General features: G+C 42.0%; 1 protein-coding gene across 1 annotated transcript in view; it reads right to left on the bottom strand.

Moving 5' to 3' along the window:
• Window positions 1-576: 576 nt before the first annotated feature.
• Window positions 577-24,800, bottom strand: part of LOC124270605 (aminopeptidase O-like) — a 112,798-nt gene continuing 88,574 nt past the window's right edge. The window contains exons 10-15 of the mRNA XM_046705623.1: window positions 22,413-22,476; window positions 15,698-15,757; window positions 11,893-11,985; window positions 4,223-4,339; window positions 1,277-1,363; window positions 577-756 (exon numbers count right to left, since the gene is read on the bottom strand). Of these exons, the coding sequence (XP_046561579.1) occupies window positions 610-756; window positions 1,277-1,363; window positions 4,223-4,339; window positions 11,893-11,985; window positions 15,698-15,757; window positions 22,413-22,476 (568 nt within the window). The 3' untranslated portion in view covers window positions 577-609. The remainder of the gene's footprint in view (window positions 757-1,276; window positions 1,364-4,222; window positions 4,340-11,892; window positions 11,986-15,697; window positions 15,758-22,412; window positions 22,477-24,800) is intronic.

Genomic DNA, 24,800 nt, shown 5'->3' with positions numbered 1-24,800 from the left:
CGTATCACTGCAAGTACAGCAATAAACAAAAACACCAACCCCTTCCCCATGTATATGGAAATTCATTGTAGAAGGACTGACAGATTACACTCGGTTTAAAAGGGAAAATAGCAATGAAAATAATTTGAACAGATCTTTGAAAATCAGTGATGCAAGTGTTGAGAAATTTCAGTGAAAAGTGGAAGTCATTGTACTATTCTGACTAATCTCAAGCTTGTGTGTGTATGAATCACAACTAAATCCTGACACCAGGTGTTTGACAGGTGCCGCATAACAGATATCATCACAGGATCTTTCTTTTCTTAACAACAGCCACACTCAAACAGTAATCTGGTTTAAAAGTTCATCTAATTCAATATACATTTCTATACTGGAGAAGGTGGCAATATGTCATCATGTTGCACATCCAAAGGGGAATGAAGAATGGCTAATATGTGGATAGACTGTAAGATAATAAAGAATGTACAGACACCAGCCTGAATGTCCCCACTGAACAGATGCCTGGGCTGAAGACTGCATGTCTTCATATCACTAAACTGAAGAAATGGATTAGAAATAAAAGCTGATAACTAAGACTGACATCACTCCAAATCTCTGATTATTTATTCTTCAAGTACCATACAGCATAGCATGAACAGTCTTGTGAGCTCCTTCAGGCATGTCTTGTCTGACCAGATTAAAACAATGGTAAGCCAGTTCCTTCAGCTTCTTGCATTTGGACAACATCATTTCCCCATACAAATATACACCCATGGCCTGCAAGTGAAACATTAGACTGTCAGTGAAAGAAAAGTCTGCCTTTCCACGACAAAATCTGACAACAATTTTACTACCAATTTGTTTAATTTCTGTCAAAAAAGCATGTTATTATGTGCTCAAATGATTTTAAAATTTCAATTAAGTCAAACCTATTCCTTCCAGTAGTACCCATTTTCCAACAAGCAAATCCATTCAAAATGCCAAACAATAATCAGTTCTGATAATATGCTGAAAAAGATCCCATTGGCATCAAAGAGCAATACAACAACAACATGTTGGAAATTACTCTGAAATCTATGAAAAGCCATTTATCAGAAACATCAGAATTCCATAGAAGACAATGTGATGGGTAATAAATGCTTTACCTACATAATCACCTTTAATCAGATGGAGCAAGAAAATGACCATTAACATCCTATTTGTCCTCCTCCACAGATTACAGTAATCAACCCGACCTTACTCTCTCATCTTGCTGAGATGCAGTTAAACTGCAAATGAGGAGCCCTGTAGAGAATACCTGATCATTCAGAAGGAATGTTTTGACATCTCCAAATCCAGATGCATGTCTGTGTTTGATGACCAGCTCACACCATCGGTGCCGGACCTGCACAGGGACAACGGATGTAGCTGTATTTTCATTGGATTTGTCTTTACAGTGGAGACAAGAACATAGATCTTTGGTGGGACCAGCAAACACTTCCATCAGAACCACCTCTTATACCTACACATTTCACCTTTAATATATTGCAATTAATCATTTTCAAATTTAACTGGTGATATGTGATGACAGGTTTGACTGAACCATGTTTTGCCTCAATCCAAATAATGGATCAGTAGGCTGTTGAAAGAATGCTGATGTCAAACAGATGTTGTGTTGTAGGAATCTGCCAACAAATGATATAAAAGGAGTAATACCATTACCAATAAAGGTTCAACTTGTTTTGTTATCTGTGGAATAAAACATCCAAAGAGAAATCTAAATCATCAAATACTACATTTCCCTTGAGAGTAGGAGTGTTGTGTGTTGAAGAATAACTTAGCATTACAAAAAAATAAATCGTTGCAATAATATAACTACTCCCGACTGAATGAGCTTAATGTTTCATCATGAGTGTTTCAGCATTGGAAGATGGTTGTTTTATGTTAAAATCCATCAACATGACCACTGCAATGAGAGATAAAACCCAATCCTTCTTCCAAGGGCAAATAGCTATCCGGCACATGAAGCCATATCACTCTCCATCTCAACAATATCCTAACCAGGTATTCTATATGGACCTTTGTTTCGGTAATCTCAACAATCAAGATGTATCAAATGCAACATGGACAGAAATAGGGGACATGATCTATATGGACATCTTTTTCCTTTCGAAGATGACAAAATGTTCAACAGTTCAGTGCAAAACATATCACTGTTTCTGTACTGAAAACAGCAGATCTTGTGTTGTTTCTCCTTATTGTTAGGTAGTGTCCCTGTCCTATGCTAGTGCTGCTGATATCACATTGTTTTCAGTGGACATGCTAGTGCTGCTGATATCCCTAGCATTGTTTCAGTGTCCCTGTCCTATGCTAGTGCTGTTGATATCCCTAGCATTGTTTTCAGTGTCCTGTCCTATGACAGTGCTGTTGATATCCCTAGCATTGTTTTCTGTCCTCCTGTCCTATGCTAGTGCTGTTGATATCCCTAGCATTGTTTTCAGTGTCCTGTCCTATGGTAGTGCTGTTGATATCCTAGCATTGTTTTTCAGTGTCCCTGTCCTATGGTAGTGCTGTTGATATCCCTAGCATTGTTTTCAGTGTCCTGTCACTATGCTAGTGCTGCTGATATCCCTAGCATTGTTTCCAGTGTCCCTGTCCTATGCTAGTGCTGCTGATATCCCCTAACAGTGTCCCTGTCCTATGCTAGTGCTGCTGATTAGCATTGTTTTCAGTGTCCCTGTCCTATGCTAGTGCTGCTGATATCCCTAGCATTGTTTTCAGTGTCCCTGTCCTATGCTAGTGCTGTTGATATCCCTAGCATTGTTTTCAGTGTCCCTGTCCTATGCTAGTGCTGCTGATATCCCTAGCATTGTTTTCCAGTGTCCCTGTCCCATGCTAGTGCTGCTTGATATCCCTAGCATTGTTTTCAGTGTCCCTGTCCTATGCTAGTGCTGTTGATATATCCTAGTTTTCATTGTTTTCAGTGTCCTGCTGATCCTATGCTAGTGCTGTTGATATCCCTAGCATTGTTTTCAGTGTCCCTGTCCCATGGTAGTGCTGTGATATCCCTAGCATTCCCCCATAGCATTGTTTAGCATTGTTTTCTCCCTGTCCTATGTATCCCTAGCATTGTTTTCAGTGTCCCTGTCCTATGCTAGTGTCCCTGCTGCTAGTTATCCCTAGCATTGTTTTCAGTGTCCCTGTCCCATGCTAGTGCTGCTGATATCCCTAGCATAGTGTCTGCTTGCTGCTGATATTGTCCCTGTCCTATGCTAGTGCTGCTGATATCCCTAGCATTGTTTTCAGTGTCCCTGTCCTATGCTAGTGCTGTCCCTGATATCCCTAGCATTGTTTGTCAGTGTCCCTAGCATTGTTTTCAGTGTCCCCCTAGCATTGTTTTCAGTGTCTAGTGCTGCTGATATCCTAGCATGCTGATATCCCTAGCATTGTTTTCAGTGTCCCTGTCCTATGCTAGTGTGCTGCTGATATCCCATAGCATTGTGCTGCTGATCAGTGTCCCTGTGCTCCTATGCTAGTGCTGCTGTTGATATTGTTTTCCCCCTAGCATTGTTGTTTTCATATCCCTAGCATTGTTTTCTAGCATTGTCTATGCTAGTGCTGCTGATATCCCTAGCATTGTGTTTTCATGTGTCCCCCTATCCCCTGTCCTATGCTAGTGCTAGTGCTGCTGATATCCCTAGCATTGTTTTCAGTGTCCCTGTCCTATGCTAGTGCTGCTGATATCCCTAGCATTGTTTTCAGTGTCCCTGTCCTATGCTAGTGCTGCTAGCATTGTTTTCAGTGTCCCTGTCCTATGTGTGCTGCTGATATTCCTAGCATTGTTTTCAGTGTCCCTGTCTATATCCCCCTGTCCTAGCATTGTTTTGTTTTCAGTGTCCCTGTCCTATGCTGTCCTATGGTAGTGCATTGTTTTCTGCTTTGATATCCCTAGCATTGTTTTCAGTGTCCCTGTCCTATGCTAGTGCTGCTGATATCCCTATATGCTGCTGATATCCCATTGTTTTCAGTGTCCCTGTCCTATGCTAGTGCTGCTGATATCCCTAGCATTGTTTTCAGTGTCCCTGTCCTATGCTAGTGCTGCTGATATCCCTAGCATTGTTTTCAGTGTCCCTGTCCTATGCTAGTGCTGCTGATCTCCCCAGCGTTGTTTTCCCCAGCGAAGCTAAAGGTTAGCTGACAGACCCCTTGAAGTAATCTCTATGGGGAAAGAGTATGTGCAAAGATCTTGTTCATAAATACCTACATCTGGATTAGCTGATGACAGTAGGTATATCCTATGTACAAGGTCAAGGACATTTCCTGATATGAGGTTGAGCTGCAGAAGGTTCTCAAGAAACAGCACAAGCTGGTCAGGGTCAAGCTGAAACAAAAACAGTCACACTGAGAAATCAAGCAATATATTTCTTGCAACGGAAGTTGTTACTTTCTACATATAAACTTTTATTAAAACTGAAGTTGATATTGCCAATACCTATGAACATTAAACAGTATATGTCACTCTAGCTCTCTTTCAATATTCAACAGAACATGACAGCCTAATTCTTTCAATATTCAACAGTATATGTCACTCCAGCTCTTTCAATATTCAACAGTATATGTCACTCTAGCTTTCAATATTCAACAGAACATGTCACTCTAGCTCTTTCAATATTCAACAGAACATGACAGCCTAATTCTTTCAATATTCAACAGTATATGTCACTCCAGCTCTTTCAATATTCAACAGTATATGTCACTCTAGCTTTCCATATTCAACAGTATATGTCACTCTAGCTTTCAATATTCAACAGAACATGTCACTCTAGCTCTTTCAATATTCAACAGAACATGACAGCCTAATTCTTTCAATATTCAACAGTATATGTCACTCTAGCTTTCAATATTCAACAGAACATGTCACTCCAGCTCTTTCAATATTCAACAGAACATGACAGCCTAATTCTTTCAATATTCAACAGTATATTTCAGTCTAGCTTTCAATATTCAACAGAACATGTCACTCTAGCTTTCAATATTCAACAGTATATGTCACTCTAGCTTTCCATATTCAACAGTATATGTCACTCTAGCTTTCAATATTCAACAGAACATGTCACTCTAGCTCTTTCAATATTCAACAGAACATGACAGCCTAATTCTTTCAATATTCAACAGTATATGTCACTCTAGCTTTCAATATTCAACAGAACATGTCACTCTAGCTTTCAATATTCAACAGAACATGACAGCCTCAATATCTATTCTAAAAGATTGAAAATGCCGACAGTACACTTTTGGTATTACTTCACACTGTATTGATGTCATCACGCCATTGTAATCTGCTCCCTCATAATCAAACACATCCTTGGCATTAAATGACTCGTTCCTACTGATATTCAGCATTGGAAGATTATCATATTATGTCAAACTCCATCAAAATGACTACTGCAATAAGAAACTAAACCCACCTCTACTTCCATTCATCATGAAGTGGCCTCTCACTCATTCTATGCATATTCATACATAGTCTTTCTCACTCGTATTCATACATTGTCTTTCAAGGACATGAATAATTCATGGTATCAAATAATTTCTCATAAATTCTTCATATTTGACATTTGTAATGGCCTTTAATTAAGTTTGAAGAGATACGGAAATTGTTTTAATCTGTTTAGCCTCTGTTGACTGTTGTTTCATTGTATTGTTCCCAGACATTACAGGACACTAATCACATTATTCTGAAGGTGAAGTACCAAAGGTAAGGACTACATCTGAACTATTCTGAGAAATGTGAATCATCAATATCAGAGATCAGTGAATCTTGGATGTCAGCCCAAACAGATTTGTGAATGAGTAACTGAAAGTATGTGATAACACCTTATGTTTGCAAAAATGGTAAGCAAGCCATAAAGACGTTATACAATCAAAAGTCTGGTCTTAAGTCAAATTATTAATTCATATTGATAGTTTCCTTCAGTGGCATTTTAGAAGTTGGGTAATACAATATTGACAAACATTATGGATAACAGTTTCTTCTATTTCATGAGTGCAATGCTTCGATATGTGGAACTCACAGTATAAAGAAGCTTGTCAATATTATATTGATATTTCCTAAGTGCAAACAGCATACAAGGAGACATTACTCCAGATACCACAAACATGAACAGATCTTAACTTGTCACACCTGGAAGGTAAACAATGTCCACCTTTTTGGACAAAACATGTACTCAGGTTGAAGAAATAATGATTTTAATCTAAATTAATCGATGAAGGTACTTAATCGTATTGAAAGTAGCAATAGTTTGCTGTCACCATCTTTCATACGGTAGGAAAATATACAAAAACAATTAACAAAACCCTATGCCGGAAACAAAACTTACTAAATCATCTACAATTATATTCATTATGATCATAAAGTTCCTAAGATGAATGTATTACTTTCACTGATGAACAGTATTAACGTGAGAAATTAGCAAATTTCACAGATACATAAGATGAGCAAATATAAGTGATTAAAACTGGGGAAAAGATGTTTTAATCTTCAGCATTTATGCCTACTTGTTTCTACAAATATTGAACTTGTTCCTATTACAATTCAGATGAGAATATTTTCATAACTCAATATCATGCAGTTACGGCTCTCGGCTCACTGATGAGTCTTCTCATGCCACTCCATGGCATAAAATCTTGCTGCATACTGTGGATTCACGCTTCATGTCATCATATTCTAAGACTGCCTGTGATAAAATCTAACTCCATCTTACTGCACATTGTGGGTAAATAAGAATTTCCTTAAAATCAGAAATATGCCACTTAGTTTAACAATAACAATTTGATGTAAGGCAAAGTACAAAAATATAAAATGAGTGAATTAATATTTAACGTCACATCAGCCATATTTCAGCCATATCATTGGATTGGCATTCTAGAAGTGCCAAATCAGTAATGAAGCATGTCACTTTTTGGAGGACAAGTTCTTGTTTACTGCATAAAGAGATGTTTCAGAGAAGATTCTTACACCATTATCAAGCTAAAAGTGACTTTATGAGCTATGTAATAAACAAGAAGTTGTCATCAATAATGTTGTATGCATGTAATTGACTCACCAATTCCTAACAACCTTTAGCTTGACAATGGTGTAAGAATCTACACCCAAACATCGTTTTATGCAATAAACAAGAAGTTGTTATCCATAAAGTTATATGCTTTATTATTGACTAACCAACTTCTAGAAAACCGATCAAACTATTACTACAGTGATTGAGATCATTAAAGAAAGGACTTTTGCTAAGGTTTGCTAAATTTAACTGTTCATTACATCTGACTTTATTATAGTTGAGGAGATAAAGAATGTGACACTTATAATATTTTATATCCTAGATGCAAGAGGGTTCTTACATCTTATCAAGAAGATACTGATAGAAAAGGGTTTGCCTCATATATAAAAACCCTGGAATTTTTGCTTGACATGCTGAATGCTCAAATCCAATTGTTTTGTAAATAACCCTCAAAAAGGTAAATTGTTCTCAAGCAAGGAGTGAAAAAATTATCTCCACTAAAAAATTCTCAGTGGTCCCCAGATTACTTCAAGTGGCTGTTATAACTTTTCCATTATTCTTCAATACTCATGTCCCGGTTACTCTATGGATATTTGCAACTATCTTCAGGCATGCACCTTCATTAACCCACATAAACATCCACACACACATTTGGAGCATGACCAAACTGCCATATCATTAGTCATAACACAACATCAGCATGAACTACACAGTCATAATCCTCATCAGGTTAAAACCTGAATGTCCGGCATCACTGTCATGTCCATTGCCCCAAAGCCTTAATGAACCAATAAAAAAGCTCACTAATGACAGGTGATGTGCCACTATAACCACTATGGGTGCTGTCAAGGGAACTGTAAAACTCTATACAATGGTGATTAACTGGTAGCATAATTCACTTTGTCCCTGGAGAACTGCTCTACACTTACACAGAGAAACAGAACATGAGAGCCTGTCATCAGTTGGCAGTGTCTAATAAAGCCAGTGTGTTAGGACAGTGTTCTGTCTGAAAGTGGTTTATGGGCAGGGTGTTTAACACTGTCTTACCAGAGCCTTCATTACAAATGTCTGTGTGTGTGCTGTGTAACACAGTTCTACCATAGGCTGCCTTACAGCTGTCTGTGTGTGTGCTGGGTAGTGTAACACTGTTCTACCATAGGCTGCCTTACAGCTGTCTGTGTGTGTGCTGTGTAGTGTAACACTGTTCTACCATAGGCTGCCTTACAGCTGTCTGTATGTGTGTGTAGTGTAACACTGTCCTACCATAGGCTGCCTTACAGCTGTCTGTATGTGTGTGTAGTGTAACACTGTTCTACCATAGGCTGCCTTACAGCTGTCTGTATGTGTGTGTGTAGTGTAACACTGTTCTACCATAGGCTGCCTTACAGCTGTCTGTGTGTGTGCTGTGTAGTGTAACACTGTTCTACCATAGGCTGCCGTACAGCTGTCTGTCTGTGTGTGTGGTGTAACACTGTTCTACCATAGGCTGCCTTACAGCTGTCTGTATGTGTGTGTGTAGTGTAACACTGTTCTACCATAGGCTGCCTTACAGCTGTCTGTGTGTGTGTGTAGTGTAACACTGTTCTACCATAGGCTGCCTTACAGCTGTCTGTCTGTGTGTGTGGTGTAACACTGTTATACCATAGGCTGCCTTACAGCTGTCTGTGTGTGTGTAGTGTAACACTGTCCTACCATAGGCTGCCTTACAGCTGTGTCTATGTGTGTGCAGTGTAACACTGTTCTACCATAGGCTGCCTTACAGCTGTCTGTATGTGTAGTGTAACACTGTTCTACCATAGGCTGCCTTACAGCTGTCTGTGTGTGTGCTGTGTAGTGTTACACTGTTCTACCTTAGGCTGCCTTACAGCTGTCTGTCTGTGTGTGTGTGTGTGTGTGTGTGTGTGTGTAACACTGTTCTACCTTAGGCTGCCTTACAGCTGTCTGTCTGTGTGTGTGGTGTAACACTGTTCTACCATAAGCTGCCTTACAGCTGTCTGTATGTGTGTGTGTAGTGTAACACTGTTCTACCATAGGCTGCCTTACAGCTGTCTGTGTGTGTGTAGTGTAACACTGTCCTACCATAGGCTGCCTTACAGCTGTGTCTATATGTGTGCAGTGTAACACTGTTATACCATAGGCTGCCTTACAGCTGTCTGTGTGTGTGTAGTGTAACACTGTCCTACCATAGGCTGCCTTACAGCTGTCTGTATATGTAGTGTAACACTGTTCTACCATAGGCTGCCTTACAGCTGTCTGTATGTGTAGTGTAACACTGTTCTACCATAGGCTGCCTTACAGCTGTCTGTATGTGTGCAGTGTTACACTGTTCTACCTTAGGCTGCCTTACAGCTGTCTGTCTGTGTGTGTGTGGTGTAACACTGTTCTACCATAAGCTGCCTTACAGCTGTGTCTATGTGTGTGCAGTGTAACACTGTTATACCATAGGCTGCCTTACAGCTGTCTGTGTGTGTGTAGTGTAACACTGTCCTACCATAGGCTGCCTTACAGCTGTGTCTATATGTGTGCAGTGTAACACTGTTATGCCATAGGCTGCCTTACAGCTGTCTGTGTGTGTGTAGTGTAAAACTGTCCTACCATAGGCTGCCTTACAGCTGTCTGTTTGTGTAGTGTAACACTGTTCTACCATAGGCTGCCTTACAGCTGTCTGTATGTGTAGTGTAACACTGTTCTACCATAGGCTGCCTTACAGCTGTCTGTATGTGTGCAGTGTTACACTGTTCTACCATAGGCTGCCTTACAGCTGTCTGTATGTGTAGTATAATGCCATCCTGATTGGCACGCATTGGCACGCATTGACACGCAATCGCAAAACTTGTTTACACATTACAAGGTTAAGAATAGTTTGTCTACCGTACTGCACTGTCCACCAATGTCTCACACGACACGCATACTTGCCACTGTCTTTCCGCATCACCATGCATTGCCCCGACGACTTTTGGTCCCGCTTTGTCATGCTTCGCGGCAAGCTATGTATATAAGCATAGGTTTCACACCTAGCTTCATTCCTCCACTCCCTGTGGCTGATACAACATGCTGAACGCCAGAGACACTGTTATTGAAGAACAGAGGTGTCTATATCGGGCAGCTGCAGCACTTCTTGAAGAGCAAGAGAAAAGGCAGTAAGTGCAAGAGGAAGAGCATGAGAAAGAAACAGATACAACAAGAACAAGGAAAGGAAGGACAGTGTGGGTGAGGGAATGGTTGGCTAGAAGACATGAGTTCGGACATTATGATCAGCTACTGACAGAACTCCACAAGGAAGATCCCTGAGGCTACAGGAATTATCAGAGAATTTGACCTGACCTGTTCCAAGAGATGGTGGAGAAGTTAATCCCTCACCTTAAGAAACAGACCACATTAATGAGAGAGCCAATTGAAGTTGGACTCAAGCTGGCGGCCACCCTCCGCTTCCAAGCCACTGGAAATTCCTATCCAAGTCTATAGTACAGCTTCAGAGTTGAAGCAAGTACAATCTGCAAGTTCTTACCAGAAGTTTGCAAAGCCATCATTGACGTCTAGAAGGACGAAGTGTTCAGCTGCCCCAAAACTGAAGAGGAGTGGAATGAGGTTGCTGAGAAATTCAGCTCCAGATGAAACTACCACAACTGTCTGGGGGCCGTGGATGGCAAGTATGTTGCTATGAAGAAGCCACCCAAGACAGACTCCTTCTATTACAAGTTCTTCCACAGCATTGTACTCGTGGCAGTTGCAGATGCTGGGTATCAGTTCTTGTATGTTGATGTTTGGGCAGAGGGTGGAGTCTCAGATAGAGGAACATGGAACAACTGTGCTTCTCCTGTTTTACCGGGGTCTCTTCTTCACTTGACAGTTCAACTTCCAAGTTGTGTCTCTGGAACAACATCAACACTTGAGGAAGAGCAAGGAGGAGAAAGATCCCTCTCCCTGTCTGCAATCTCTGTCTCTATCTCTGTCATTGGCCCATCCTCTTCCTGTCTTTTCTGCACTGGTCTTCTTCCCCTTCCTCTACTGGTTTTCTTCTTGGAAGGCATGTTGTCTGTTCACTGGCAAGTTGCCGTATTGTCTGTCTGTTGGAGTTCCACAAATAGTGATATCACATGCTTCAGGAAAGAACCTTCCTGTTGACGACCTGGAAACAGGGGTTTCCTTATGCCAGCTGGCCACTGGAACACTACGCAGACAGGAGCCCCCTTCGTCGAACATTAGCCATGAACTATGCCCAAACAATGTGTTAACACTTTGTGAACAATTCATGCCATGCGCGAATGGTTCGTGATGTGCTCGAACATTGCGTGAGCTGGGCGTGCCATGAACTTGTGACAACAGCCTAACGACCGCACGATCACTTTGAGACGCGAATGTGTGAATGCCGCGATGCGAACTAGTGAACCCACAACGTGGACAGTTCATGAACAGTGCGTGGCATAATGTATCAGCGTGTGTAGTGGATTCCCATGGCACGCATCATCGACTTCTGCGTGCCGAATTTTTGAAAACTTCCAAATTCTCTCTACGACATAGCACACACCCCACACCCCTCACACACTCCTTGCGCTCGTTCCCGAAGACTTAATCATCGGCTCGGCGAAGTGTGGGCCATTGCGGGAATGAAAATCATGCAAATGTCAGGGTGGCATAACACTGTCCTAACACTAGCTTATAGCTGCCTTACAACTGTCTGTGTGTGTGCGGTGTAACACTGTCCTCTCATTGGCTTCATATATATGTGTATGTGTCTGTCAGTCATACATATGTCTGTCTGTTTGTGTTTGTCCATCCGTCTGTCTGAGTATGCTGGTGTATGCCTGTGTATGCCGGTGTATGCCTTTGAATGTGTCTGTATAATCTTTCCATAATAACTTAATGAGACAACAACCTTCTGCAGAGTAAGTTCTGTGGGAGATACTTTCTGCTTCTTCTTCCTGTGGCAGTGTGCCATCCCCTGACAGTGAGACTCCACCAGAGCAACCTGAAACAGCAACCTTCAGTCAAACTCTGATGATAACTAGAACACACAGATTTCTCATAATCTCTGCAGTAATATGATCTCGTAATCTCTGTGGTAATATGATCTCGTAATCTCTGTGGTAATATGATCTTGTAATCTCTGCAGTAATATGATCTTGTAATCTCTATAGTAACATGATCTTGTAATCTCTGTGGTAATATGATCTTGTAATCTCTGCAGTAATATGATCTTGTAATCTCTGTGCGTAATATGATCTTGTAATCTCTGCAGTAATATGATCTTGTAATCTCTGCAGTAATATGATCTTGTAATCTCTGCAGTAATATGATCTTGTAATCTCTGTGGTACTATGATCTTGTAATCTCTGCAGTAATATGATCTTGTAATCTCTGTAGTAATATAATCTTGTAATCTCTGTAGTAATATGATCTTTTAATCTCTGTAGTAACATAATCTTGTAATCTCCATAGTATTATGATTTTGTAATCTCTGTAGTAATATAATTTTGTAATCTCTGTAGTAATATGATCTTGTAATCTATGTAGTAATATAATCTTGTAATCTCTGTAGTAATATAATCTTGTAATCTCCGAGGTAAAATATCTGCTCACAACCAGGACAAGTGCTACACATGTCTGAACCAAAGACAAGAGCTAAATCTGACTGAACCAACAAGTGATACTGACTGAACCAGGGACAAGTTGTACACATGACTGAACCAGGGACAAGTGCTAAACATGACTGAACCAGGGACAAGTGATACACATGACTGAACCAGGGACAAGTGATACACATGACTGAACCAGGGACAAGTGCTAAACATGACTGAACCAGGGACAAGTGATACACATGACTGAACCAGGGACAAGTGATACACATGACTGAACCAGGGACAAGTGCTAAACATGACTGAACCAGGGACAAGTTGTACACATGACTGAACCAGGGACAAGTGATACACATGACTGAACCAGGGACAAGTGATACACATGACTGAACCAGGGACAAGTGATACACATGACTGAACCAGGGACAAGTGATACACATGACTGAACCAGGGACAAGTGATACACATGACTGAACCAGGGACAAGTGATACACATGACTGAACCAGGGACAAGTGATACACATGACTGAACCAGGGACAAGTGCTAAACATGACTGAACCAGGGATACAAGTGATACACATGACTGAACCAGGGATAAGTGCTACACATGACTGAACCAGAGACAAGTGATACACATGACATGACTGAACCAGGGACAAGTGATACACATGACTGAACCAGGGATAAGTGCTAAACATGACTGAACCAGGGACAAGTGATACACATGACTGAACCAGGGATAAGTGCTACACATGACTGAACCAGGGACAAGTGATACACACATGACTGAACCAGGGACAAGTGCTAAACATGACTGAACCAGGGACAAGTGATACACATGACTGAACCAGGGATAAGTGCTAAACATGACTGAACCAGGGATAAGTGCTAAACATGACTGAACCAGGGATAAGTGATACACATGACTGAACCAGGGATAAGTGCTAAACATGACTGAACCAGGGATAAGTGATACACATGAAATGACTGAACCAGGGACAAGTGATACACATGACATGACTGAACCAGGGATAAGTGCTAAACATGACTGAACCAGGGATAAGTGATACACATGACATGACTGAACCAGGGATAAGTGCTAAACATGACTGAACCAGGGATAAGTGATTCACATGACTGAACCAGGGATAAGTGATACACATGACATGACTGAACCAGGGATAAGTGATACACATGACTGAACCAGGGACAAGTGATACACATGACTGAACCAGGGATAAGTGATACACATGACTGAACCAGGGATAAGTGATACACATGAAATGACTGAACCAGGGACAAGTGATACACATGACATGACTGAACCAGGGATAAGTGCTAAACATGACTGAACCAGGGATAAGTGATACACATGACATGACTGAACCAGGGATAAGTGCTAAACATGACTGAACCAGGGATAAGTGATTCACATGACTGAACCAGGGATAAGTGATACACATGACATGACTGAACCAGGGACAAGTGATACACATGACATGACTGAACCAGGGATAAGTGCTAACCATGACTGAACCAGGGATAAGTGATACACATGACATGACTGAACCAGGGATAGGTGCTAAACATGACTGAACCAGGGATAAGTGATACACATGACTGAACCAGGGACAAGTGATACACATGACATGACTGAACCAGGGATAAGTGCTAAACATGACTGAACCAGGGATAAGTGATACACATGACTGAACCAGGGATAAGTGATACACATGACTGAACCTGGGAAAAGTGATACACATGACATGACTTAACCAGGGATAAGTGATACACATGACTGAACCAGGGATAAGTGATACACATGACTGAACCAGGGATAAGTGATACACATGACTGAACCAGGGATAAGTGATACACATGACTGAACCAGGGATAAGTGATACACATGACTGAACCAGGGATAAGTGATACACATGACTGAACCAGGGACAAGTGATACACATGACATGACTGAACCAGGGATAAGTGATACACATGACTGAACCAGGGATAAATGATACACATGACTAAACCAGGGACAAGAGATACACATGACTGAACCAGGGATAAGTGCTGAAGCTACTGTGAAGCTTGTAAATGATTCCTTGCTAGTCTCAGCAATACAAGTACTCCTTATAACGGAGACATAGCAGCAGTTGTAAACAGGTCAGTCATGGATCCTCTCTAAATGGTCTTGTTATTCCTCTCCCATGGCTACACCAAGATCAGCTGATCATCAGTTTGAATATCACATCCCCTGTACAAACCTGGATTTGAGCCTTATTGTCAACACCCAAACTGATGTTCATCACAGTGTTGAACATCGAAACATATACATGCCACTGCATGGTGTATCAAGAAAGTGTACTCCAAGTGAGCAATTCAGCCAGTGATATCTATCTAAACAATCTTCCTATTAGAGTGCTTACAAGTAGTCACAAATCTGACACAATGTATTATGAGTAACACAAGCAAAGACATCATTCACAAGACAGTCCATTGTCTCTGATCCTGTATAAACAACAGTAAAGCAGATTAATCAAAGGATGATGCACTAGGACTTTGTTCGGAAAAGTTTGGTCAACAGGTCAATGACCCCATGATAAACATTTTTTACCTGCACCACTAGAATCAGCCTTCCCAACAACTAATCTTGCAAGCCATGCTATCTCTGAAGTACTGTTCAAAGTGACATTGAATCAAACCAATTCACTCATAAAAATCTCTACACAACAAAGTGATAAAACAGATCATTTCAGATGGATATTTCTGACTACTTCCAGCCATGAATAATTGGCAAAACAATGCTGATGAAAACTATGCAAGTAATCCCCTTTAAAATTAGCTGTGTGTTGTTGAGACGCTTTCTTTGATAATGCATGTTTTCATCTTACTGCAACCACTTATGGAATGACAAAAAATATGCACAGTGAAATAAGAATTCTTTGAAACAATCTTCTGTATCCACTGAAATGTCCAACCATAACTTTCATTTGTCTTCAATGTTTATTTCTGAGTATTTTGAGAGTCGGTCTCTACTTCAACAAACCAGTGTACCGAACAGAAACAATTCTGTAGTAAAATTAGAACAATTATCGACCAACCTGTGTCTTCACAGCTCTGTATAGAATGTTTTCTTGGCTGGGGCAATACTCAGATACATCCTGAAAGTAAGACCAATACACATGTAACAGGCCATCTAGGGATGACAGACTGGCTCACTTGAGGTGCTGGTGTCGAGCAGACGCATATAAACACAAGTATATCAGCAAACAATAATATTAAAGATTAGATCACTGAAAACATTCAAGACATATAAGAACATGTTGGATGGGTCTTTTTAAGTACAGCAGTATCCATTATTAGTCCACACAAGTGAAATCTATAATGCTAGAAGTTATTTATATGCGCTGTTTCTTGTTTGGGTTTTGTCAAAACAAGCAGCCACATTGTCCTTCTAAGAACTTGTGTTATTTGTAAACATTACGACCAGAATCTTTCTGGCAATAATGTTTGCATGAAGTCTTTCATCTGAGATGTTTTTATATTTTTATCTAAATTTAGGATACTTTAAAAAGAAAGATTTCAGCAGAGGTGTTAATGAGTATATTAGACCAAGATATACTAGTTAGGATGGGCCTATTATTAGTGCTCAAATTTGTGAAAAAGATCTTTGACTGTTGAAAAAGGGACGCTTATCACAGCTCTTGTTAAGACTTCAGTATAAAGTTTGAAGATGTTGAAGCAAGCAATACTACACTTAATTTAAAACTGTTACCTTCAAAATGAATTCTTTCAGCATTGATTTTCTTGTTGGTTGCTCATGGCAAACAACCACTACGTCTTCTACTTCTGTGTTTGGGCATGCACATTATCAGTAATGATGTATATAATCAGTCAGGACACTAACAAACATAGGGTGCTGAGACTGAGAATCACTGACGAGGAGAAGCATGACTGTAATGTTGGGATGACGATGATGATGCCTACAATGACGAGGAAAAGCGTGACTGCAATGTCCGGGTGGATGCTAATGACAACACCATGAAGCTGTGGCATCATCGAGCATCAGTTTAAATGCACAGAACAGGCCAATACTCTTGTGAAAGAGGGGAAGCTATCTAGCTGTTACAGACACTACACCCAACCACTGGGTTACCATCATCCGTACAAGAGTGACGTGGGAAGTCATCTTTCGTAATTATGGAATTGGGTCTTTTGATGATTACAAAGAATGTGTTTCCTAAATGGATAACTGAAGCACTCTTTGTTGTATGACACATTGCAAGTGTTTGAGTCTAAGATCATAAGCAAAACAATTCGGCATCCTCAAAATGCAGAAATTAGGAAGCTTGATTCATTATCAAGAACAAATGACCGTAGTTTTTAAATAAAATGATTACCACTGAAGGATTATGTAAATATTTCAAATAAGGCATCTGGATTCTCTTCTGCAGGGACATGCATGATATAAACTAGATGTTTCTGCTGCTGTCTTTGCTACACACACAGAGGATGAAGCGTGTCATATATCCTACGCTAAAACAGTTATTATTGCCTATTACGATAGTTAATCTGTCATGGCAAAAAGAGGTTGCTCCTTAAGTTGTTTGAGTGTTTGTGTGTTATGTAGCGTATACAATCATCCAGATCCAGTGTAACAACTGAGTTCTGTGATCCTGCTGGAGGGGAGGAGTGGACAGACTCACCTTGGATCATTACACTTAGTTTAATAACACACCATGGCAGAAAACCAATTACCTCCAGGCAACACATCACATAAAACTTTAAACTGAGTGTTCAAATAATCACATACACACAGTGCAGCATGATTAATTTGAAAATAATAAAGATCTGACTTGATGTAACATGAAGTTATATGCCCGACTGTTGTTTAACCCCCTGGATGCCACAGGGACATATATGTCCTTCCCCTTCAACCCTCAATTTCAAGTCCAATAAAAATCAAAATATCCCATGCACATAAATACACTTCACAGTTTCGAATTCTGTGGGAAATTTCCTGTTTCTTGATACCATCCACTATTATTTTAGACAAAGCTCAAGTGCTGAAAATGACCTTTCAAAATAGGCTTCATCGAAAATGTCGCCATTTTTGACACAGTACGAAATCGCGATTCACAGCGTTATTTGCTGTATATTTTGAAATGTGAAAATCGGATAATTACTGGGAGTACTGAATTTAAAAAATAACATATTAATGAACACTGATATCACTTTTACATGAAATCGCTAATGATAATTCTTAAACGTTGCCAATGAATCTAGAATCGGTTGGGATGTTTTCGAAAATACACTTACACGAACGCCGTAGAGCGCTTTCTGCCATATTGGATAGTGTTTACAAAATCACGTCAAACTGTCTAATTGTTGATATATTCAGGACACTATTTAAATGGAAAAACCAGTCATTTTATGTTTTGTCTAAAGAGTGTTAATTCTGACAAAGAAGCCGAGACCTTTCACACAATTAATGGAATTAGGTGAGATATATACTAGTCAGCATACCAATGTCGTCTTTTTCCAACGTCGCAAAACGCACAAAACAAGCAATGACATCAACTAAAATGTTGTATTATTTTCAGCAATTTCATTACATTTGAAGATATGGCTAGTACTCTGGTAATAACGATGCAAAATTAGTCAAAGTACATCTACACAAACAGGAGAATATGGGAATCTAAGAACTAACTTATATATCGGATAGGGCCATCCAAATCGCTATTACGTGCTTTCACATGTAGTACGTTGTCATCTTTTCTTATAAATTGTGAAACTACCAAAGCGTATCCGCTCTTATTGGGGAACTTTGAATTGGAATAGTTTGGTTCACCGTGAACAAAAACTAACGAGAATATAGCGTCCGTATCCACAACAAATACTCTACATGTGATTTGAGTTACATTGACCTAGTATTAAGCATAACAGAGTTATGCCCCCTTATCATTATTACGTGTATGACCTCTCTGTCGTCGTTTGACGTCGTAGAAGAAAATCCATTTTTGACAATTATTGCGAGTCATTTTTAATGTTGAGTGCATAAAGTTATACATAAGCACATAAATCCAATTCATATACACTTATGTCGTTCAGATATCAGGCTGTATTTTCTTCACTCACACTTTCCGTAAAGATGGCAAAATAAAAAATTCGTAGCACAGTGCTTTTATCGGTGCGCGATAAAAAGCGGAGAAATCTACTGTTTTTTAACGCATAACAAAAATTTTGACAACATTTAGCAAGGTCTATTTCTCAAACCGCCGAGGTAGTTGCACTTATATTAATACCAACGGATAGGAAATTTAATATTCTACACTTCTGTGTAATTTTATAGCCTTACGTAGATCCAGGACCACGCGAGCGCAATTCTCGCTCAACGTTCACTTTTCAAAGCATATGAAAATGTGCGCCTGAAAAAAAACTCGGCATCAAGGGGGTTAAGGGCTGGATCACGTACATCAGAATTGAAGTTCACCAGGACATATCTGTGTCTGCACCAGGCACCCCAGAACACACCTGTGTCTAGACCAGGCCCACCAAAACATACCTGTGTCTGGACCAGTTCACCAGAACATACCTGTGTCTACACCAGGCACCCCAGAACATACCTGTGTCTAGACCAGGCCCACCAGAACGTACCTGAATCTGAACCAGGTTCACCAGAACACACCTGTGTCTAGACCAGGCACCCCAGAACATACCTGTGTCTACACCAGGCACCCTAGAACATACCTGAGTCTGGACCAGGTTCACCAGAACATACCTGTGTCTAGACCAGGCCCACCAAAACGTACCTGAGTCTGGACCAGGCTCATCAGAATATACCTTGTGTCTACACCAGGTACGCCAGAATATACCTATGTCTACACCAGGTACGCCAGAACATAACTGTGTCTACACAAGGTACGCCAGAACATACCTGTGTCTGGACCAGGTACGCCAGAACATACCTGTGTCTACACCAGGTATGCCAGAACACACCTGTGTCTACACCAGGTACGCCAGAACATACCTGTGTCTGGACCAGGTTCACCAGAACATACCTGTGTCTGGACCAGGTTCACCAGGACATACATCTGTCTGGACCAGGCCCACCAGGACATACCTGTGTCTGGACCAGGTTCACCAGAACATACCTGAGTCTGAACCAGGTTCACCAGAACATACCTGTGTCTGGACCAGGCCCACCAGGACATACCTGAGTCTGGACCAGGCCCACCAGAACATACATGAATCTGGACCAGGTACACCAGAATACACCTGTGTCTGGACCAGACCCACCAGAACATACCTGTGTCTGGACCAGGCACCCCAGAACATACATCTGTCTGGACCAGGTTCACCAGAACACACCTGAGTCTACACCAGAACATACCTGTGTCTGGATCAGGTTCACCACAACATACCTGTGTCTACACCAGGTTCACCAGAACATACCTGTGTCTGGACCAGGTTCACCAGAACATACCTGAGTCTGAACCAGGTTCACCAGAACATACCTGTGTCTGGACCAGGCCCACCAGGACATACCTGAGTCTGGACCAGGCACCCAAGAACATACCTGAGTGTGGACCAGGTACACCAGAATACACCTGTGTCTGGACCAGGCCAACCAGAACATACCTGTGTCTGAACCAGGCACCCCAGAACATACCTCACTCTGAATCAGGTTCACCAGAACATACCTGTGTCTGGACCAGGTTCACCAGAACATACCTGAGTCTGGTCCAGGCACCCCAGAACATACCTGTGTCTGGACCAGGCACCCCAGAACATACCTGAATATGGACCAGGCACCCAAGAACATACCTGAGTATGGACCAGGCACCCCAGAACATACCTGAGTATGGACCAGGTTCACCAGAACATACCTGTGTCTGGTCCAGGCACCCCAGAACATACCTGAGTATGGACCAGGCACCCCAGAACATACCTGTGTCTGGTCCAGGTTCACCAGAACACACCTGTGTCTGGACCAGGTTCACCACAACATACCTGTGTCTACACCAGAACATACCTGTGTCTGGACCAGGTTCACCACAACATACCTGAGTCTGGTCCAGGCACCCCAGAACATACCTGAGTATGGACCAGGCACCCCAGAACATACCTGTGTCTTGACCAGGCGCCCCAGAACCTACCTGTGTCTGGACCAGGTTCACCAGAACACAACTGAGTCTGGACCAGGCCGACCAGGACATACCTGAGTCTGGACCAGGCCCACCAGAATGTACCTGAGTCTACACCAGAACATACCTGTGTCTGGACCAGGCCTACCAGAACATACCTGTGTCTGGACCAGGTTCACCAGAACATACCTGTGTCTACACCAGAACATACCTGAGTATGGACCAGGCACCCCAGAACATACCTGTGTCTGGACCAGGCCCACCAGAACATACCTGTGTCTGGACCAGGTTCACCAGAACATACCTGTGTCTGGACCAGGTTCACCACAACATACCTGAGTATGGACCAGGCACCCCAGAACATACCTGAGTATGGACCAGGCTCACCACAACATACCTGTGCCTGGTCCAGACAGCCCAGAACATACCTGAGTATGGACCAGGCACCCCAGAACATACCTGTGTCTGGACCAGGCCCACCAGGACATACCTGTGTCTGGACCAGGTTCACCAGAACATACCTGTGTCTGGTCCAGGCACCCCAGAACATACCTGAGTATGGACCAGACACCCCAGAACATACCTGTGTCTGGACCAGGTTCACCAGAACACACCTGTGTCTGGACCAGGCACACCTAAACATACCTGTGTCTGGACCAGGTTCACCAGAACATACCTGTGTCTGGACCAGGTTCACCAGAATATACCTGTGTCTAGACCAGAACATACCTGAGTATGGACCAGGCACCCCAGAACATACCTGTGTCTGGACCAGGTTCACCAGAACATACCTGTGTCTGGACCAGGTTCACCAGAATATACCTGTGTCTGGACCAGGTTCACCAGAACATACCTGTGTCTGGACCAGGTTCACCAGAACATACCTGTGTCTACACCAGAACATACCTGAGTATGGACCAGGCACCCCAGAACATACCTGTGTCTGGACCAGGTCCACCAGAACATACCTGTGTCTGGACCAGGTTCACCAGAATATACCTGTGTCTGGACCAGGTTCACCAGAACATACCTGTGTCTGGACCAGGTCCACCGGAACGTACCTGAGTCTACACCAGAACATACCTCTGTCTTGACCAGGTTCACTAGAACATACCTGAGTATGGACCAGGCACCCCAGAACATACCTGTGTCTGGACCAGGTTCACCAGAACATACCTGTGTCTGGACCAGGTTCACCAGAACATACCTGTGTCTGGACCAGGTTCACCACAACATACCTGTGTCTGGACCAGGCACCCCAGAACATACCTGAGTGTGGACCAGGCACCCCAGAACATACCTGTGTCTGGACCAGGCACCCCAGAACATACCTGTGTCTGGACCAGGTTCACCAGAACACACCTGTGTCTGGACCAGGCACACCTAAACATACCTGTGTCTGGACCAGGTTCACCAGAACATACCTGTGTCTGGACCAGGTTCACCAGAACACACCTGTGTCTGGACCAGGCACACCTGAAAATACCTGAGTCTGGCCCAGGTTCACCAGAACACACCTGTGTCTGAACCAGGCCCACCAGGACATGCAAGCAGTCATCCAGGCAATCAGTCAGTCACCAATCTTAATGACATGGGACAATCACTGGGTTTTCACTCTTACTAAATGTACAGGCATGGCTATCTGGTGGTGGGGGGTGGTGTCACCTACCTGGGGGAGGTGTGGACAGTCCAGCCACTCTGCGGTCAGCTGCTGTTCACTCAGACCCTCAGTCCTGCAGCAGAGACAAACAAAGCTATAATTAGTAAGTCCATATGAAGAACATCAGACCAATCCATAATACTCTACAGATTACATCCGTCATGTATAGTGTCATCTAGTGGTCATTATCAAGACATTTTAGGTGAGGTGAGGTGAAATTGGGTTTAACGTCGTACTTAAGAATATTTCGCTCATATGACGATGTGCATGCGTGTGTATGTGTATGTGCGGCTGCTTGTACTAGCCCAGACTGAAGCTGGTTTTATAGTGCTAGCCCACTGAGATACCATGCCGCAGTGAAGCATGAATACCCCACTCAGACACATTATACTGACTCCGAGGCGACCAGTCCTTGTTGTACCCATTAATGCCGAGCGCCAGGCAGGGACCAACAAGTACCATATTTTAACGTCTTTTGGTATGATGCGGTCGGGGATCGAACCCGCGACCTTCCACTCTCCGGGCGGACGCTCTAACCACAACACCACGGAGGCGGTCAGTGATGCCAAGAAGTGATTACCCCTTTCCATAATAAATACATATCTATGCTGAAATCAGAGTCTATTGTATGATACAGGCTCTATATTAAGCATATATATATGAACACTATCTAGTAGGGTTGACACCAGCCCTTCCATACAGGAGATCAGCCATTTGTCTGTTAACAACAGACTAATCACTTATCCACTAACAGCACTAGGTGCCTGTCTATTAACAACAGACTAATTAGTGGTCCACTAACAGCACTAGGTACCTGTCTATTAACAACAGACTAATCACTTGTCCACTAACAGCACTACGTGCCTGTCTATTAACAACAGACTAATTAGTGGTCCACTAACAGCACTAGGTGCCTGTCTATTAACAACAGACTAATCACTTGTCCACTAACAGCACCAGGTGCCTGTCTATTAACAACAGACTAATCACTTGTCCACTAACAACACTAGGTGCCTGTCTATTAACAACAGACTAATCACTTGTCCACTAACAGCACTAGGTGCCTGACTATTAACAACAGACTAATCACTTGTCCACTAACAGCACTACGTGCCTGTCTATTAACAACAGACTAATCACTTGTCCACTAACAGCACCAGGTGCCTGTCTATTAACAACAGACTAATCACTTGTCCACTAACAGCACTAGGTGCCTGTCTATTAACAACAGACTAATCACTTGTCCACTAACAGCACTAGGTGCCTGTCTATTAACAACAGACTAATCACTTGTCCACTAACAGCACTAGGTGCCTGTCTATTAACAACAGACTAATCACTTGTCCACTAACAGAACTAGGTGCCTGTCTATTAACAACAGACTAATTAGTGGTCCACTAACAGAACTAGGTGCCTGTCTATTAACAACAGACTAATCACTTGTCCACTAACAGCACTAGGTGCCTGTCTATTAACAACAGACTAATCACTTGTCCACTAACAGAACTAGGTGCCTGTCTATTAACAACAGACTAATTAGTGGTCCACTAACAGAACTAGGTGCTTGTCTGTTAACAACAGACTAATTAGTGGTCCACTAACAGAACTAGGTGCCTGTCTATTAACAACAGACTAATTAGTGGTCCACTAACAGCACTAGATGCCTGTCTATTAACAACAGACTAATTAGTGGTCCACTAACAGAAACTAGGTGCCTGTCTATTAACAACAGACTAATTAGTGGTCCACTAACAGAACTAGGTGCCTGTCTATTAACAACAGACTAATTAGTGGTCCACTAACAGAACTATGTGCCTGTCTATTAACAACAGACTAATTAGTGGTCCACTAACAGAACTAGATGCCTGTCTATTAACAACAGACTTATCACTTGTCCACTAACAGCACTAGGTGCCTGTCTATTAACAACAGACTAATCACTTGTCCACTAACAGAACTAGGTGCCTGTCTATTAACAACAGACTAATCACTTGTCCACTAACAGCACTAGGTGCCTGTCTATTAACAACAGACTAATCACTTGTCCACTAACAGCACTTGGTGCCTGTCTATTAACAACAGACTAATCACTTGTCCACTAACAGAACTAGGTGCCTGTCTATTAACAACAGACTAATTAGTGGTGCACTAACAGCACTAGGTGCCTGTCTATTAACAACAGACTAATTAGTGGTCCACTAACAGAACTAGGTGCCTGTCTATTAACAACAGACTAATTAGTGGTCCACTAACAGCACTAGATGCCTGTCTATTAACAACAGACTAATTAGTGGTCCACTAACAGAACTAGGTGCCTGTCTATTAACAACAGACTAATTAGTGGTCCACTAACAGAACTAGGTGCCTGTCTATTAACAACAGACTAATTAGTGGTCC

This window comes from Haliotis rubra, unplaced genomic scaffold, assembly GCF_003918875.1.
Source record: "Haliotis rubra isolate DU_JTF1 unplaced genomic scaffold, ASM391887v1 Scf102, whole genome shotgun sequence".
NCBI lineage: Eukaryota > Metazoa > Mollusca > Gastropoda > Lepetellida > Haliotidae > Haliotis > Haliotis rubra.
This window is presented reverse-complemented; position numbering and strand designations above follow the sequence as displayed.